Genomic DNA, 11,801 nt, shown 5'->3' with positions numbered 1-11,801 from the left:
AGGAGGTGAAATGGCAGCTTTCTGAGGAAACCTGGCAAAAACATGAAATCCACCAAAGCAATTGGAACGGGAATTTTGGCAGGCACTTCTCGTGGGCTGGCAGCGATTCCTCCTTCCCACCAGAGTGACTTTGCCACCCCTTGGTCAGGAGATGTGCTGGGCCCAATGCCTCCGTGCCACGTTGTGTCACCAACCACGCTCTGCTGTCAGGAAATGAAGGTGTGGGACACACCTGGATCTCAGAGCCATTGGGATGACTCTGGGTGGCTTTATAGTGCCAGCAATTCCTGTACAGCCAGGGCCCTGTAAGGTAACCCTGTTTCCTACAGGCATTTGGGAAGGGGATGGCACAGCTCAGGGGCTCAACAGTGAGTCATTATGGGAAAAGCTCGGTGCAAAACAAAGGGGAGGAAGAGAAAGCCCTGTTCAGGGGGAGGAGCGTGTCCAGCCAGCACCCAGAGTGGAGGATGAAGGAAGGAGGTGGAAACTCAAAGTACAACAGGGTACTTTTTTTTTTAATATACATATGTGTACATACCTATGCACTGAGGGTATTGGCAGCTGGAGTCGTTCCCAGTTGCTGGAAATACTGTCAAATCCCAGCTGGGGAGGGGTGGGTACAAGTCAGTACATCTGCTGCAGAGCTGGCATCACACCAGCTTGGGCAGGGCTGGGGGCTCAGAACCCACTGCAGGAGCTGCCCCAGCTGGGCTGCTCCAGGGCCCCCAGCATCAGGGGGATGGGGCTGTGCCAGGGGTCTGTGGCACTTGGGATCACATTTCCAGGTCAGGGGAAGCCCAGCCCAATGAGGCTGTGGGACATTTCTGCCCTGGGACACCATCCCCACCAGGACACTTTCCTCCCCTCCCCACCTAACAGGCTGAGGGACAATACCCTGCTAGACGTGGGCTGTGACCTCCCCACCCCACAGCTTCTGGCACTTGTGAGCACTTCCAGGAGATCATTGGCTTGGGCTGCATGGAGCAGCATAGCTGGGAGCTGGAGCAGGGGCTGAGGAATGAGCGGGAGCCTGGGGCTGGAGGGCAGAGCTGAGCTGGCAGGCAGGGGCTGGCTGGGTTCCCTCTGCCCACGGTGCAGGCACAGACACTCAATGACCACCTAACAAGCCTCTGTCTATCTGTTTATTTACTTGTTTAGGGGAAATGGGCTGAGAAAGAGTGTGAGACAGGTTCTGAAGTGCAACGTGACCAAAACCACCCCATGGATCCCACGTCCCTGCCACCTGTGTCCTCCCCACCCACTCTCTGGAGGCCACCAGCCAGGACCTGGCCACCTTCTGCAGTGTCCTGAGGAGCATCAGTGCCCTCATGGAGCCAGGGGGTCACCTTGTGATGGAGACCATCTGCTGGGAAGATTAGAGTCTTCAACAAGCTGGTTTCTTGTGCCTGTGCCTGGAGAGGAGAATGGTGGAGGACACTGTGGAGGGCACCAGTTGGATGTGAAGTTCAGCAAGGTCCAGCCACGCAAATCCTGTGTGGTCGGAAAAGGTGTGAGGGAAAAAAGGGCACTGGCAAGGGGAGCAGCACACCTTGCACCCAGACAACCCCCAGCACTAGCAGAGCCAAGAGGTTTTCAGGAAACCAGTGAAACTGCTGGACAGAAGGCAGCAGCCGCAGCCGGACATACCTGCCAGGCACTGGCACATGTAGGGACAGGGCTGGTGGGGCTGGTGCTGGAAACGTGTCCCCCCAGAGCATCAAAGCAGCCACCTTGGGCTTGCAGCACCACTAGCCAGGCTCAGGGTTCTTCCAGGACACAGCTGGACCTGCAACACACCAGAGGTTTGGTCAGAGGAACCTGGACGTTCCCAGCTCCCAGAAACTGACCTGGAAAGCAGAGGATGCTTGGAGGGAGCTCAGGGCCTCCACCACCTGCTCATTAACATGGAACCCAACCCCACCACTGCCACAAAGCCTTGCGTGCCTGTCAGTGCAGCACAGGGATGGCAGGAATTCCACAGCTGCCAACATCTCTGGAATCACATGCCCAGGTCTCGTCCTGCCACCGCTGTTCGACTGTTCCAGCATCGGCACCGCTGGGGAGTTCTGTGGTCTGTGTGAAAAGCACGAGTCCCTGCATGGAGGAGTGGGCAGGGACACCTGCCCTCCTGTCACAACCCGCTGGGAGTCAAGGATGCTGTTCCCAGTGAGGAGGCCCAGGCAGGAACCATGGCAGGAATCGTGGCAGTGCCAGGGTGGTCACAGGTTGGTCATGCCAGGATGTGGCTGACTTGGGTGACAATGGGCTCAGCTCTCCCCTCAGCTCTGCAAGCTCACAAGGGGAGAGGGAAGGAAACGAGGCTCCAGGGAAATTAAGGCAAAGTGGAAGTCCTGGCAGAGAAAGGGAGTAATTTCCTTTGAGTGAGTAACTGTTTGGAATTTAACCAGGCAAACACTATTAAACCAAATGAATATAAATTCTAGGTGCGGTGGTAAGTAATGAAGTGGAGAAAATGAACAGTGCCTAATTAACAAGAAAATAGGATCTGCCATAACATGCCAGAATCTAATGAAAAATGAAGGCTCAGCTTCCCCTTTCAGAATTTTTCCAGATGGAAAATATCCTGGTTTTACATCCAGCACTTTCTGAAACATTCAGCTGCTGGGAAGAGCCGCGCTGAACCCAGGGAGCAGGGCACTGGGAGGAGCAGCCCTGGGACAACTGCCCCAATTGGATCCAGAACCGACCCCAAGCCTTCCAGGGAGCACCAAGACACCCTCCCTGGCGAGCGGGGCTCGTGGGGCAGCAGCCATCGTGGGACACTGTGACAGTAAAACCCAGGGATGGTGCAAAGAGCTCCGTCTTCCAGCTGCCTTCGCCTTCCTCTCCCTGGTCAGTTTCGTGACGCAAAACAAGGTCCACGCTCTGTTCCCACGCCCTGGCACCAGCACAGGTCACCGCAGGGAAGGGCTCCAGCCCTACGGGGCGCAGCCGGGCTCCGCAGGGACCATCTCTGGGGAGAAAAACCGGGCTCGGAGCCCACAGACCATCCACAGCACCCCCCCCGCCCGGCCCCCCGGGGGCTCTGCAGGCTCCCCCTGCCGCACGCTCGGGTTTGGTCAGGACCGCTCCGTTTATTCGAGCTGCTGTCAGCGGCAGGAGCGGCCCCGCCGCCGCCCCCAGCGCTGCACCGTGGCCCGGGCAGTGCCGGCGGTGCGGAGCGGCGGGCCCGCAGCACCGGGTTATGGCGCGCGGCGCTGACCAAGGGCGATGACGGTGCCCCGACCCCGGCCCAGCAGCCCCGCCACCCCCGCCGGCTCCTCCGGCTCCTCCTCCCGCGGGTGCCCGAGCCCCCCCCGCCGGCCCCGGGCCCCGCCGCCCGCCAGTCCCGGCTCACCGGAAAGGGCGGGTCGCGCCCCTGTGACGCACAGGGTCGCGCGCCTGTGACGTGGCACGTCGCGCCGGCCCAGAGGGACGCGTTGGCGGCGCGGAGCGCGCGCAGCCCCGGCCATGGGGGCGGCGGCGGCCGAGGCGGATCGGACCCTCTTCGTGGGGAATCTGGACCCCAAGGTCACCGAGGAGCTCATCTTCGAGCTCTTCCACCAGGTACCGCCGGCTTTATGGCGGCCGCGAGGGCGGCGGCCGCGGCCTCCATGGAGGCACGGGCCCGGGTACGGCGGCCGCCGGCGGACACACTTCCGGTTCCCCCACCGCCCCCCAGAGCCCGTTTCTGGTTAATTAACGGCGTTGTCTCTGATCCGCAGGCCGGGCCGGTGATCAAGGTGAAGATCCCCAAGGACAGGGACGGCCGCCCCAAGCAGTTCGCCTTTGTCAACTTCAAGCACGAAGAATCGGTGCCCTACGGCCTGAGCCTGCTCAACGGCATCAAGCTCTACGGCCGGCCCATCAAAATTCAGTTCCGATCAGGTACCTGCACAAAGAAACTGCAAATAACCCTGTTACTCCAGAGGAAGCACAGCGGCCGCCAGCTTCCCCCTCCCAAAGTCTGGCAGATTCGTATTTAATTGGGCTTCTCATTGAATCACAGAATCGTTTGGGTTAGAAAAGACCTTTATTATCATCCAGTCCAACCACTCCCCCTGCTCTGCTAAGGCCACCACTGACCCGTGTCCCTCAGCACCACATGGTAGATGCTTTGAAATCCCTCCAGGGATGGGGACTCCACCCCTGCCCTGGGCAGCCTGGGCCAGGGCCTGACAGCCCTTTCAGGGAAGAAATTGTCCCCAAGAGCCATTCTGAACCTCCCCTGGCACAACTTGACCCTGTTTCCTCTTGTCCAATCACTTGCTGCTTGGCAGAAGAGACTGACCCCCCCCACCTTGCTCCAGCCTCCTTTCAGGAGCTTTACACAGGGATAATGTCTCCCCTCAGCCTCCTTTTTCCAGGCTAAATACTCATATGCTGATAGCTAATGGAACAAGTGTGTCAAGCAGACAAGTGCTTTTGTCCCCCTATACTTCAGCAAGGGACTCTTCTGCAGTGATGGCCAAGTATAATCCCAGAGACAAGTCTTCTGGGGGCCTGTTTTCTAAACTGTCCCACAAGCAGTAGAAGTTTTGGCCAGTGTCAATTAAACGAGGCATGTTGGCCAGAAGATCTCTGCTTGGTGGCATCTTTCCCCCTGTGAGCTGGGGGGGTCGCAGTGTCTTGTTTTGGGGACTGGATCTCGTGCCTTTGCTCCAACAAAACCAGAGAGCTGATTAACTGTGTGGGAACTCTGCAAGTTCACGTCATCCCCAAGTCCCTCTAACTCAGGAGAGATTTATTTCTCCCCAGGGAGCAGCCACGCATCTCAGGATGGGAATCTGCCTTGTCCCCCACACGGAGCCGCCGGCGCCAGCCTGTCCGGGGGGCACCCAGCCCCCCCCTGCAGCCGGTACGTGTCCCAAGCAGAACACACCCAGAGTTTGCTGCCTTCGGGATCTCTGTCCAAGAATGGTTTGGTCTTTCTTCTCCACAGCTACGAGAGGAACCCTGAGGGTGTGGGAGCAGCGGGATTCTCCCCGGCGCAGCGGGCGGCGGCCGAGCAGCTCCAGAGGCAGGCGGTGGTACGGACGGAGCTGCCTCTGTTTGAGCTCTTGCTTCCTGGGATGCTTGGGAGAGGGTGTGGGAATGTTTGGGAGTGTTAAAAAGGACAGATCCAGAAGGTTTACAGCTCCTGGGACTGGGGTGGTGGATACCGGGGAGGGCTTGGAGCTTTAGGGGTTCTGGGAAGCGTGACCACCAAACCCACCCGCCCTCTCCTCTCCCCAGATGAGCAGCGCCCTGCGGCCGCAGTTCGGGGGCAAGTACGAGCCGGCCGCCTTCGGCCCACCCGGATACCAGCCCCCGCCCCACGCCTTCCACCCGCCGCCCGCCCCCCAGCTGCCGCGGCGCCCCGAGCTGCCGGCGCTGCGGAAGGGCCGGCTGGGCGCCCACCCCTACCCCCCGGACAGCCGGCACTTCGGGCGGGAGCCGCGCTTCGACTACGGGCGGGGCAAGCGGGAGGAGTACGGCTTCGAGGAGAGGGGCCACGAGGCCGAGCACCACTACCGGGGGGGCCGGGAGGAGCTGGCCTACGAGGAGCGGCACCGGGAGAGCTGGAGCCACGACTACGACTACCGGAGGGAGAGCTACAGAGAGGCCAAGTGGCACCCGGCACGGCACTGACCCCGCGCGGGGCTGGGGAGGACTCCAGGGCAACGAGAAGCACAATCTGTTTCTTACCTGTATAAAAAACCCAAACCCGACCCCTCTCACCGTTACCTCCTCCTGCGCTCCGGCCGGCGCTGCTGCTGCGCCCGGGCACCCCGGGCACCCCGGGCACCCCGGGCACCCCGGGCACCGCGCTCGGGACGAGCCGCCGCCCGTGGCCGGCGCTGCGGGGAAGCGGCCGTCGGGGCTCGTGCAGCGCGGCGGGACGGAGCGTCCCTGTGCCCGCCGCGGGACGGGGCCCGGCCCCGGGCGTGTGTCACGTCACGGTTTTGATACAGAATATTTGAATATTCCCTGTCTAGGCAGAGCATTAAACGTCTCCTGGAACAAACCCGCGGGCAGACCCTCCTCATTTCAGCCTTGGGGTACCACGGCTCCCGGCACCGGAGCGGCTCAGGCCGCTGCGAACGCGAGATCCCTCCGCTGTTACCGGGCGGGGAGGGGAGCGGCCCCCGCGCACCGAGACGCTTCCGGTGCTCCCGGACTACATCTCCCAGCAGCCCCCGCGGCCGCCGCCAGCGCCCTCCCGCGGGCCGGCGCCGCGGGGCCTGCCGGGAGCTGTAGTGCGGCGGCGGCGCTTTGCGGCCTGGCGGCGATGCTGGGCGGCAGCCGCGCTGGCCTGGTTCGCCTGCGGGGCTGCGGCGGGCGGCTGTGGCGGGGCCGGCGGCGGGCGGCGGCCATGGCCGGCGGCGGGATGGGCCAGCGGATGGTCTGGGTGGACCTGGAGGTGCGGGGAGCGGGAGGGGAGCGGGCGGGGGGCGCGGGCGGGCCGCGGGCGCGCTGACGCGGCCGCTCCCCTGTGTGGCAGATGACGGGCCTGGACGTGGAGAAGGACCAGATCCTGGAGATGGCCTGTCTCATCACCGACTGCGACCTCAACGTCCTGGCCGAGGTGAGCAGGAGCCGGGTCGGGCCCCCCTGTCCCACCCCGCTGCTCCCGGGGGGAATTTCCTGCTTCCAGGGGAAGCTGGAAGAAATCACTGCGGGGGGGTGGCTGTCGCTGCTTTGGGGTGGCCCCTGCGCTGGCACCCACTGCTCCATAACGGGCCCAGAGGAGAGCAGGGGACACACACGTCACCTTGCACGTCCCAGCTGCCGTGGTACCCTCCACATCCCGGGCTGAACCCTCCAAACACCCACTTCTCCGAGCCCTGAAGTCACGGGCTTGCCATGCACGGCAGCACCGTGGCTCAAGGCTGGAGTCCTGGGCATGGCTGCTCGACACTGAACTTTTTTTTGATTAGCTTTGTGTTTGTCTCTTCCCTCAGGGCCCGAATCTGATTATTAACCAGCCTGACGAGCTGCTGGAGGGCATGTCCGAGTGGTGCAAGGAGCACCACGGGAAGGTAACCCTGCTGGAGCAGTTGTGCTAAAATGTCTCTGCAATCAGGAGAAGAACGTATAATGCAGAATTACTAGTTGCAGTACAGTCACCTAAAAAGGGACAACTCCTGGGCAGTTTTCAGTCAAACAGAGAAGATTAAAAGTGGGAGACAGTATTACCCTTACTTTGTAGAAAGGAGCTGATGCATAATGTTTTGCCCAGGGTCTCACAAGTCGTAGTGGCACAGCAGGGAATTGCACTCGTGTCTCCTTAGTCTTCACTCTGTATCTCAGCAGCAGGATTGCCCTGATGGGCCGTGCCTTTGTAGCCTGGATTTTCACAAGTGGGCTCCCTGTGAAGCCTGTTCCCTGTTGCATAAAATAGGAATAATCCCCGGGTCCCAACTGAGGGCAGGCACAAGATCAGTGTAGAACAGGCCAAAGCTGAGAAAAATGCAAATTTATCACTGCAAATTTAGGTACTTGTAGGATTAAACAAGCCAATTACCTGTCAACATTGGACTGTTACTTTTGCCTGTCCTCCCAGCACTGTAAGCCCAGTGTGTTTTTTCACCTTACCTTTTGCAGCAAGGGATTATTTTTAGTCCTTTCAAAGTTTCCTCTGTGCCAGCAGCAAGAAAGCGAATGGATTTTCCAGTCCCTGATTATGAATTGAAATTCAAGTTAGTTTTCAATTAAGGGCTGAAGTTTTAAGACACCCGTTACCCCTCCCCTTCCTTCTCCCCTCGGCATCTCACTCTCCCTGGGAAGGATTAGCAGGAGTTTGGAAAATGAATACTAATTTACCATGATGGGTGCTTTTCCCTTCTCCAGTCAAGGACTCAAACTCAGCGTCAGTTCAGGAGCAAATTGAAGATGGTGGCACGTGTTAGCACTGCTCCTGAGGAGCTACTTGTTTTTAATTGACTAAGAAAAGAGAATCAATTAGAATATAGATGAAAATGCAGCCACATAATGAATTTTTTAACCACCACTTGGATCTGTCAAGTAGACTTTTGCAGCACAGTCATGGAAATATATAGTGTATCCAGATGGAAATAAATCACTGAGCACACTTGCAGCAGATTTGACATTTAACTATTGAAAAAAAAAAAGAAAGAAGGAACTTTTCTGATTTATTGGAATCTTGATAAACACTTCAGCCAGGATCCTGATTATTTCTGTTCATTTATCCTTGCTGTGCTGTGGCGGGGAGGCAGATGCCTCTCATCAGGCAGAGGGAAATACAAGCTCTCCCTGGTCACATCTGTACAAGTGTCTGAAGCAGGTGTGCACCAAAGAATTGGGAAGAGCCCCCAGAAAGTGCAGCATCCAGGGAAAAATGAAAATCCCAGGAATGTCAATGTTGCTGGTGCTGTCCTGTGGTCGCCTTTACTTCTGTACACTGGGGAACCAGTGTTACTTCTGGGGTTGAGCATTGGCTGTGGAGCTTTTCTGAAGCCTCTTTCATGGCAATGAGTTCCCATTTGTGACGGGATGTCTCTCTCTTTTGCAGTCTGGCCTTACCAAGGCTGTGAAGGAGAGTAAAATTTCACTGCAGCAGGCAGAGTACGAGTTCCTGTCCTTTGTACGACAACAGACACCCCCGGGTCTCTGTCCCCTCGCAGGTAACGTGTGTTCTTTCTTAATACCAAGTGTCTTCCCCTCTGCAGGTCCTGGCTGGGTGCCCAGAGGCAGCTGAGCCCCCATGGTGAGGATGCTTCAGTTTTCCATGCTGAGATCTAACACGCAAATCAAAACCTGTTTAGCCCAGAGAGGCTCAGGAATGGCACCATCCATTCTGCAGATTCCCTGCAGGAAATGGGGCACGTTACTGCTGCAGGAAACTGCAGCTCTGGTTTGCAGTCACATTTCTGTGCATGGTTATAACTGAAGGGGGGCAGGGTGGGTGGTTGCAGACCCAGCAAGGACTTTTCCTCATTGCATGTATCAAACCAGATGCCAAATCCAAATCTTCCACATTGTCCTGTTACCTGGACACCCAGGACAGTTGCAGGGCTCAGTGACATCAACCCTGATGCCTGTTTTCTGTTGGCAGAAAACCTGGTGCTGGCATCATACTTTGATACTTACCTTTGTGACACAAATTGCAGAAGTAGCACCTGGAGAATTAATTGAGGGATTACATATTTATACTGCCTGTGATCCTGAAGTGAAAAATCTGACAAAGCTTTACATATTTCCTAGAAAATGAGATAAATGAGCTGCTTGCAAGGAGCCTTCCATCCCCTGTGATCTTTCCCCAGCCTGCTCCTCATTTCCGTGTCGTTCGGCGCAGCTCTGCGGTGTCTTTGAAGAAACATCTTGTTTTGTGTCTCTGTAGGTAACTCTGTTCATGCAGATAAGAAATTTCTCGACAAGTACATGCCTCAGTTCATGAGGCATCTTCATTACAGGATCATTGACGTGAGCACTGTCAAAGAACTCTGCAGGTAAGTGTTCCTCAAATTAAGTAATGGCATGAAGGATGATCTGGGGAAGTGCTTACGTGCGCTCTTCCAAAAAAAGCATAGTGAAAGGCTGCTGGGAGACCCCTGGTGCTTTCATCCCTTCTCTTTGGGGCACGCACAGAAAGAGCCATGGTGTGCTCTGGAGTCTGCAGCACGGTGACTCGGGAGGTTCTGGCTTCTCTGGCTGCCCATGACACCGAAATTCTTTCACTAGTTGTAGCAAACCCACAGCAACCACCAGACACACGCTGAAATCCGTTTCCCTTTTTAAGTGGCAGTTTTTTTCCACTTGCAGGCGCTGGTATCCCGAAGAATACGAGTTTGCACCAAAGAAGGCAGCTTCTCACAGGTGAGAGTCCTGCTGCTGTCCTTGCCAGAGCAGGGTTTGTCATGTAGGAGTTCTCCCTGAGCAGACGGTGGGGCTTCCTTAGAATTCCTGCTCAACATTTCCAGTGCTGGCTGGGGCTGTGTGCTCCTGCTCCCTGTCATATGCTTGCATTCTCCTGTCTGACACCTTGTTAGCATAGGGAAAGGGATGGCTGAAATACAGAGAATAAGAAGTTTCCTCACCTGCTCTGATTCGCTCTGTTACTCCTCCCAGATCCTTGTTTGGCAAGGTGGGTACACACCCCTTGAACGTCCCCTTCCCGTCCAAGGCAGGAGCTCTCCAGAGCCCTGTCTCTGCTGACGCAGGTGGAATTGCTTTTAACAATGGAAGTTGAAGAACCTGTTGGCTTTCAGGAGCTTCTGTGTCCTAGGGTGACACAAACTCAAGCTGTGGGTTACTCCCTGGCACGTCAGCTCTGTTGGGCTTTTATTGCTCTCCACATGCCCCAGCCTAGCAGGGCCTGGTTTTACTTCTGGCTGACTCGCGATCCGCATGGATCAGGATTTGATTTCTTCCAGCCCAGCATTTCTCAAATGAGTTTGAATTCCAGTGTCACTGAAGATGCTTGTAGGCATTCTGAAACCCTCCATAATTCTCTTGCAGAGCACTTGATGACATCAGGGAAAGCATCAAAGAGCTGCAGTTCTACAGAGATAGCATCTTCAAAAGGAAAACGGATGAAAAGAAAAGGAAACTAATAGAAAACGGAGAGAGCGATAAAGCCACCAGCTGATTGCTCACCTCGCCCTGCCGTCCCGTGGCACCCACTAGCTCTGTCTCCAGGTTCCTTTCTGTTTGCCAGTCTCTTGAGAAGCTGCACCCTCCAGTTACCCTGTTTCTTAACAGCTGTTAAAAGCCAGAGAGAAGCCTCAGTTCCTGCTTCTCTTCTGTGCCAGGAAGGGATCGACACACTCGAGCCTCAGCAGCTTCTTTGTTTGTACGTTCTAGGTAACAGGCAGTTTGATACTCCTCTGGTTTTAGATGCACTCTTTCACTACACAATAAAACCAGTTCTATTGAACAATGGTGGTTCTGTAAAGCTCATCCTTTGTGCTCCCCACAAGCTGCCAGGTGAGCCAGCCTCTCATAGGCTGTGAAAGGGAATGCTCTGGGAATAACCGACTTCCTGTGGTAACAGTTCGAGGGCACTGAGCAGGATGGTCCTGAGCAACAATTCCCGTACGGAACGTGCTGAGCCTGCCTCTCGGTGTGTAAGCGCAGCTGGACGCTGGTGTGGAGGCACGGTGCCTTTTCTGGGGAACCCTCCCAGCGCTCCTTGCCGTTCCCTGCCGAACGGCAGGGCCAGGATGGGAAGCGGAGCCACTAGAGGGAGGCAGCGCGGTGCTCGCTGCAGCATATCTGGGCACGGTGGGTGGGACTCCCAGCCAGGACGGGCTGCAGCCCCTCAGCGGGGGCTTCTGCAGCCTGGGCGAAAGCACGGGCAGCCTCTCTGCCAGCCCCAGTAGAGGGAGAGCCCAAACTTCAGTTCCATTTCTGCGGCCCGAGATCTGCATTGCTGCCATGGCAGCGTGAATTGGCTGAAAGCTCTAATTACTGAACGAGCTTTCCCTGAAGTGCAGGAGGAGTCACGTTGGTCTAACAGGAGCCTTGACGTGCTTTGGTGTCTGAGGACAGGGCCAGGCAGTGGGCTCTGATCTACAACAACATACACCAAAATAACACGAGGGCAAAAGAGATCACATTTACCTTCCCACACAGCATGAGAACCTGTTGCTTTTCTGCTCAAATCGTACAAGCCACATGTGTTTTACAGACTGATCTTTTATAAGATCATGTATTGAGCAATCTGAATGCAAAAGTGCCCTTCCTTTCTCCCCCAGCCGAGTGGCTGAATGGATAAACAAAACCCAAACATGCCCTGCAGACACCATCTGGTCCCCTCGAAGCTCTTAACACCATCCCTTCCCAGCCAGCCTCTTGGC

General features: G+C 56.7%; 2 protein-coding genes and 1 long non-coding RNA gene across 4 annotated transcripts; 2 read left to right on the top strand and 1 right to left on the bottom strand.

Moving 5' to 3' along the window:
* Positions 1 to 1,128: 1,128 nt before the first annotated feature.
* LOC127393499 (uncharacterized) lies at positions 1,129 to 3,288 on the bottom strand. Its single transcript, XR_007891466.1, has 3 exons — positions 2,709 to 3,288; positions 1,648 to 1,786; positions 1,129 to 1,491 (listed from the first exon to the last, which is right to left on the bottom strand). It is a non-coding gene; the product is annotated as an uncharacterized LOC127393499 (long non-coding RNA).
* Positions 3,289 to 3,403: 115 nt separating this feature from the next.
* RBM7 (RNA binding motif protein 7) lies at positions 3,404 to 6,007 on the top strand. The gene is made up of 5 exons (XM_051638631.1): positions 3,404 to 3,567; positions 3,726 to 3,888; positions 4,759 to 4,858; positions 4,943 to 5,030; positions 5,236 to 6,007. Exons 1-5 carry the CDS (start codon positions 3,472 to 3,474, stop codon positions 5,629 to 5,631), a joined length of 843 nt encoding a protein of 280 aa, XP_051494591.1. The 5' UTR covers positions 3,404 to 3,471; the 3' UTR covers positions 5,632 to 6,007.
* A 235-nt stretch (positions 6,008 to 6,242) lies between these two features.
* On the top strand, positions 6,243 to 10,882 carry REXO2 (RNA exonuclease 2). 2 transcript variants are annotated; one of them, XM_051638679.1, is made up of 8 exons: positions 6,243 to 6,403; positions 6,485 to 6,568; positions 6,945 to 7,022; positions 8,516 to 8,568; positions 8,673 to 8,710; positions 9,344 to 9,452; positions 9,766 to 9,819; positions 10,462 to 10,882. In XM_051638679.1, the coding sequence occupies exons 1-8, from the start codon at positions 6,272 to 6,274 to the stop codon at positions 10,589 to 10,591; spliced, it is 678 nt and encodes a 225-aa protein (XP_051494639.1). In that variant the 5' UTR covers positions 6,243 to 6,271; the 3' UTR covers positions 10,592 to 10,882. The 2 variants fall into 2 exon arrangements, with proteins under 2 accessions (XP_051494639.1, XP_051494638.1); XM_051638678.1 differs by lacking the exon at positions 8,673 to 8,710 and having other exon boundaries at positions 8,516 to 8,627.
* The last annotated feature ends 919 nt before the right edge of the window (positions 10,883 to 11,801 follow it).

The sequence above is a fragment of the Apus apus genome, chromosome 22 (assembly GCF_020740795.1).
Source record: "Apus apus isolate bApuApu2 chromosome 22, bApuApu2.pri.cur, whole genome shotgun sequence".
NCBI classification, from domain to species: Eukaryota; Metazoa; Chordata; class Aves; order Apodiformes; family Apodidae; genus Apus; species Apus apus.
Note: the sequence above shows the minus strand (reverse complement) of the source record. Positions and strands in the feature narration are given on the sequence as shown.

Excerpts from the sequence above, each read along its gene's own strand:
- RBM7 (XM_051638631.1), top strand. The coding sequence starts at position 3,472 with ATGGGGGCGGCGGCGGCCGAGGCGGATCGGACCCTCTTCGTGGGGAAT. Across the intron at positions 4,859-4,942 it reads CCAGCCCCCCCCTGCAGCCG|CTACGAGAGGAACCCTGAGG; the intron begins GTACGTGTCCCA and ends TCTTCTCCACAG. Across the intron at positions 5,031-5,235 it reads AGCTCCAGAGGCAGGCGGTG|ATGAGCAGCGCCCTGCGGCC; the intron begins GTACGGACGGAG and ends TCCTCTCCCCAG.
- REXO2 (XM_051638678.1), top strand. The coding sequence starts at position 6,272 with ATGCTGGGCGGCAGCCGCGCTGGCCTGGTTCGCCTGCGGGGCTGCGGC. Across the intron at positions 6,404-6,484 it reads TGGTCTGGGTGGACCTGGAG|ATGACGGGCCTGGACGTGGA; the intron begins GTGCGGGGAGCG and ends CCTGTGTGGCAG. Across the intron at positions 7,023-8,515 it reads GCAAGGAGCACCACGGGAAG|TCTGGCCTTACCAAGGCTGT; the intron begins GTAACCCTGCTG and ends TCTCTTTTGCAG.